This window comes from Xyrauchen texanus, chromosome 15 (genome assembly GCF_025860055.1).
Source record: "Xyrauchen texanus isolate HMW12.3.18 chromosome 15, RBS_HiC_50CHRs, whole genome shotgun sequence".
Taxonomy (NCBI): domain Eukaryota; kingdom Metazoa; phylum Chordata; class Actinopteri; order Cypriniformes; family Catostomidae; genus Xyrauchen; species Xyrauchen texanus.
Window position 1 is genome coordinate 2,247,216 of NC_068290.1, and position 6,449 is coordinate 2,253,664.

Sequence of the window (6,449 nt, forward strand, 5' to 3'; positions counted from 1 at the left end):
CTATCTATCTATCTATCTATCTATCTATCTATCTATCTATCTATCTATCTAGTCCTCTCTGTCTGTCTGTCTATCTATCTATCTATCTATCTATCTATCTATCTATCTATCTATCTATCTATCTATCTATCTATCTATCTATCTATCCTCTCTGTCCATCTATCTATCTATCTATCTATCTATCTATCTATCTATCTATCTATCTATCTATCTATCTATCTATCTATCTATCTATCTATCTATCTATCTATCTATCCTCTGTCCATCTATCTATCTATCTATCTATCTATCTATCTATCTATCTATCTATCTATCTATCTATCTATCCTCTCTGTCCATCTATCTATCTATCTATCTATCTATCTATCTATCTATCTATCTATCTATCTATCTATCAGTCTCTCTGTCTATCTATCTATCTATCTATCTATCTATCTATCTATCTATCTATCTATCTATCTATCTATCTATCTATCTATCTATCTATCTATCCTCTCTGTCCATCTATCTATCTATCTATCTATCTATCTATCTATCTATCTATCTATCTATCTATCTATCTATCTATCTATCTATCTCTCTGTCCATCTATCTATCTATCTATCTATCTATCTATCTATCTATCTATCTATCTATCTATCTATCTATCTATCTATCCTCTCTGTCCATCTATCTATCTATCTATCTATCTATCTATCTATCTATCTATCTATCTATCTATCTATCTATCTATCTATCTATCTATCTATCTATCTATCTATCTATCTATCTATCTATCCTCTCTGTCCATCTATCTATCTATCTATCTATCTATCTATCTATCTATCTATCTATCTATCTATCCTCTCTGTCTATCTATCTATCTATCTATCTATCTATCTATCTATCTATCTATCTATCTATCTATCTATCTATCTATCTATCTATCCTCTCTGTCCATCTATCTATCTATCTATCTATCTATCTATCTATCTATCTATCTATCTATCTATCTATCTATCTATCTATCTATCTATCCTCTCTGTCCATCTATCTATCTATCTATCTATCTATCTATCTATCTATCTATCTATCTATCTATCTATCTATCTATCTATCTATCTATCCTCTCTGTCCATCTATCTATCTATCTATCTATCTATCTATCTATCTATCTATCTATCTATCTATCTATCTATCTGTCTGTCTGTCTGTCTGTCCTTATGTCTGTCTGTCTGTCTATCTATCTATCTATCTATCTATCTATCTATCTATCTATCTATCTATCTATCTATCTATCCTCTCTATCTATCTATCTATCTCTCTCTGTCCATCTATCTATCTATCTATCTATCTATCTATCTATCTATCTATCTATCTATCTATCTATCTATCTATCTATCTATCTATCTATCTGTCTGTCTGTCTGTCTGTCTGTCTGTCTGTCTGTCTGTCTGTCTATCTATCTATCTATCCTCTCTGTCCATCTATCTATCTATCTATCTATCTATCTATCTATCTATCTATCTATCTATCTATCTATCTATCTATCTATCTATCCTCTCTGTCCATCTATCTATCTATCTATCTATCTATCTATCTATCTATCTATCTATCTATCTATCTATCTATCTATCTATCCTTATGTCTGTCTGTCTGTCTATCTATCTATCTATCTATCTATCTATCTATCTATCTATCTATCTATCTATCTATCTATCTATCTATCTATCTATCTATCCTCTCTGTCCATCTATCTATCTATCTATCTATCTATCTATCTATCTATCTATCTATCTATCTATCTATCTATCTATCTATCTATCTATCTATCTATCTGTCTGTCTGTCCTTATGCCTGTCTGTCCATCTATCTATCTATCCTCTCTGTCCATCTATCTATCTATCTATCTATCTATCTATCTATCTATCTATCTATCTATCTATCTATCTGTCTGTCTGTCTGTCTGTCTGTCTGTCTGTCTGTCTGTCTATCTATCTATCTATCTGTCCTTATGTCTGTCTGTCTATCTATCTATCTATCGTCCATCCGTCCGTCCGTCCTATCTATCTATCTATCTGTCTGTCTGTCTGTCTGTCTGTCTGTCTATCTATCTATCTATCTATCTATCTATCTATCTGTCTGTCCTTATGTCTGTCTGTCTGTCTATCTATCTATCTATCTGTCTGTCTGTCTGTCTGTCTGTCCTTATGTCTGTCTGTCTATCTATCTATCTATCGTCCATCCATCCGTCTGTCCGTCCGTCCTATCTATCTATCTATCTATCTGTCTGTCTGTCTGTCTGTCTGTCTGTCCTTATGTCTGTCTGTCTATCTATATATCGTCCATCCGTCCATTCTATCTATCTATGAGTGGTGGTGGAGTAGTGGTCTAAGCACATAACTGGTAATCTGGTAATCAGAAGGTCGCTGGTTCGAGCCCCACAGCCACCACCATTGTGTCCTTGAGTAAGGCACTTAACTCCAGGTTGCTCTGGGGGGATTGTCCCTGTAATAAGGGCACTGTAAGTCACTATGGATAAAAGCGTCTGCCAAATGCATAAATGTAAATCTATCTATCTTTCCATCCATCTGTCTATCTATCTGTCTGTCCGTCCGTCCGTCCGTCCTTATATCTGTCTGTCTGTCTGTCTGTCTTATCTATCAAGCTAGACCAGACTCCAGCACTTAAGACCAGACGGTGCTGTCCTGTGTAGCTCTTACATGTAGCGGATTTCACTTGAATCGCAGGAGACTCTTCAGAGTAGATGCTGTTTCCTGCCAATCCCACAGACTTCACCCGGAACACATACTCTTTATTAGTCGACAGTCCGTGAACTGTGAACCTGAACAAGAGAGAGGGACATTAAATGAACCCTTAAATGCATGGGTGTTTCACCACACTTTATTACATACTCGTGTCTTAAGTGACCCGGCACATATATCTATGACAAATGACAAATTCATTTCTTCCACACTGAAATTTCACGAGACATTTTGCTATTTTTTGTTACACCATTCAGAAGAGAAAGATTGAGGAATAATAAAGAGGTGTGGGCATAACTCCAAAAAATAAAAAATAAAACAAATGGATGAATAAGCTGCACATGCTTGACAAATGTAACAACAATTGTCCTTATGTAGTCCACGTAACCACAGACCTGATATTGAATTCTCTGATATACATCTTAAAGAAGTCTTAAAGGAAAGAGACCTGGTTTTGCTGATGGGCTTATTGTTGATGGTCTTCCACTGTCCACTTCCAACCTCACTGTAGTACAGGTAGTATCCCAGAACACCCTCTGTTATTTTGGGTTCTCTCCATTGCAGCAGGACGGAGCTGTCTGTGTCTCGCACGGGCAGGACACCGTGTGGCGGGGCAGGAACTCCTGCATCACAACAAAACTCACACTGACCTGAACTGATTTACTTGCATGTGCAGATGACATGATTAATCAAGCGGTGTGAGATGCTATTTGAAAGTTAAAAATGTTGTAAAAATGTGTTATAGTCTCACCCATTCATTCCTGTGTGTGTGTGTGTATGAGAGCACCTGTGGTCTGCATTGTGGATGTGTTATACACTCACCCTTTCATTTCTGTCTGTGTGTCTGTGTGTGTTCTGAGTTGTGGCTGAATTATTGATTTTATTTAATAAATTCCCCCCAAACCTGCTGTGTGTTATACTCTCGCCCATTCATTCCTGTGGTCGGTCATTTTTAACTGCAAACAACACGTGTCCTTTTTGTGGAACTTGTTCATGTGGCCTAAACGAATCAAATCAAATCAAAATTGATTTTGGTGAAAAGAAATGTTACAGTCTGTTAATCTGTTTAAATGCCCAGTTGCCTTGGATACACTGAAATGAGATGCCATTTCAAACCTTAAAAAAACAAAACAACGTGATGATTAAGACTAATGTCGTTCACACACTCACCAAGTGGTTGCCCCAGTGAGATGGGCGCGCTGGGCAGAGATGGTTCACTGATGCCGTACTTGTTGACGGAACGGATACGGTAACAGTAAGACTTCCCCTTCTGCTGGTCAAACGCAGTAAATCTCGTGGAGAGCACCGTCATATCCATACTCGCCAGGTGCCAGCTCTCCTTGCCCGCTACAGACTGAAACAATCATCAAACAAAATATGTGTCTAATTAATCAAGTGACAACTGACACCATCTTTAAAATTCAGTCTGAACATTCTTTGCCCCATCAACTCATTTCTGTATTTTTTATACTATTTTATGTTTTTAAAAGGGTGTTTTGTCCTCTTATTACATGACAGTCAGATAAACCTGTTGTAAGAGACGTCTCCTGTGATGCACACAAATCCACTTTTGGACATTGCTAGAGGACAAATGGAATAAATTTGCAAGAGTGTGTTTTTTAGGTAGTGTATTTAGTGCCCAGATGTGCTCATAGCTGAAGAAATACTACCTATAAATGACATTTGCATAAAACAAGATGTCTTCATGAAGAAAATGGATTGCAATATTCCTTTCCAACGAAGTTGGTGATAAAATAAATTAGATTTTTTTATATATATATATATATATATATATAGAGAGAGAGAGAGAGATAGTTCTACCTCCACAATATTAGATGATCCAGATGGACTCGACAGTTTTAGGATGGTGCTTCTTATAAAAATGTCCAATAAACTCTGTATCCTGTGGCGGTTTGCAGTTCTCAGCTCATTACAGAGAGTGTGAGCTGTTGGAGATCTTTCTTGTGGCTGATATTGGAAAAATCAGCCTCCTCGGCAGTTTTACACTATCTGAAATTTACCCCCAAACTTAAGAGAAAAAACACAGGATGATCTTTCACAACGCTGGTGGCCATTCGGAAGATCAACAGACACCGAGAAGCACAGGATGGGCGAAATGACCGAAATCTTATATCATATTATGAGTAATATTATATCGCAATAATCAGGCCCCTTCGGCACGTTTTGCTGCCGACCCACTGGCCTGCTCGGTTCTCCCAATGACCAGTCCGCCCCCTGATCGCCCTCAAAGTGCGTCGGCCCACCAGGAAAATGCCCGGAATGCCAGATTTCCGGCCATCCCTGGCAGCAATGGTACATACAGTATATCACAATAGAGGTTTTTACTGGAAATTCAAGGAAAAAAAGTCTTGACTTATTTGGGATACGTCCTGTTCTGTATTGTTTTTTAGAATTTCTCAATGTTTCTCTGTCACTTTCAAGTTTAACCCTTCAAGCTCTGAGGGGGTTTTTATAGCTTCACCGTTTCAGTGGGAGACCCAAAATGAAAGGCTTATAACTCGACAAAAAACAAAAGCAAAAACAAAAAAACAAGGATGGGCCAATTGTTCAGTATTAACTTTTAAAATTAAAATTATTAAACATTTTCTGATGCATTCTTAGACTCTCAGCCTAATAAACTGTTGAAAACTCATGAAAAAAAAAAAATGCCAATAAAGTAATTTTTTATTTTCTAATTTTTCTTGTTTGATATTATATATCTCTGGGTGTAAAAAAGTTGCTAAAAAAATACAACTGCTTTTGTTTTGTTCCCAGTCATGTCAACTGTATCTGAGAAACATATTGTGTTGATTCGACAGAGCAATCACAAGTTATAACATTACAAATATAATTGATTATAGTGTCCAAAAACGTCTCCAAAACAAATAAAACATAATAATTGTACATAAGAACTAATTACACATGCAAACACAACAATGACTAAAGGTTTGCATAGCATGCAGACATGATTTTAGTCATGAGATTTCACAGAATGAGATTCATTCTGTGTCATTTGAGTCATCATTGAGTCTGTGTCGTGTATTTGGCGCCATCTCCTGGTGGTCATATGTAACATTGTGCTTCATGTGGATTATCTAATGATCTATACATCTGATTATCTTGTGTGTGGACTCGATTGAAAGATAATCACTGACTCTAAATAATGATATGTGATGTTTTATGTTCTGTTTATTTTTCGTGAAAATACAGCATTTAAGCAACACAAACATAATTGTCAAAGACACATAATTAGCTGTGACTTGCTATATTTATGTCTGTGAGTAAAACAAATAGTCTGGTTATGTTCTACACTTTGAGAGCTTTCGAACAACATATGACACATATTGATATTTTTACTGATTACAATAATATGTACAGTGATATTTTGTTTAATAAAATATAAAAACGGAGCACTTCTGATTTGTCTGTAAATTTCAAAGCACTTGTTCAGTTTTACATTTACATTTACATTTAAGCATTTGGCAGACGCTTTTATCCAAAGTGACTTACAGTGCACTTATTACAGGGACAATCCCCCCCGGAGCAACCTGGAGTTAAGTGTCTTGCTCAAGGACACAATGGTGGTGGCTGTCGGGATCGAACCAGCAACCTTCTGATTACCAGTTATGTGCTTTAGCCCACTACGCCACCATCACTCCTAGTTTTGCTCATAATGTCCACATGCATTGGAAAGTAGAGCTTCTA

At 36.5% G+C, this 6,449-nt stretch overlaps 1 protein-coding gene across 1 annotated transcript in view; it reads right to left on the bottom strand.

Moving 5' to 3' along the window:
- The window catches only part of myom3 (myomesin 3), a 109,897-nt gene that overhangs the window by 29,185 nt on the left and 74,263 nt on the right, over window positions 1-6,449 (bottom strand). Inside the window, 3 exon segments of the mRNA XM_052143694.1 lie at window positions 2,703-2,824; window positions 3,193-3,367; window positions 3,915-4,098. Coding sequence (XP_051999654.1) covers window positions 2,703-2,824; window positions 3,193-3,367; window positions 3,915-4,098 — 481 coding nt within the window.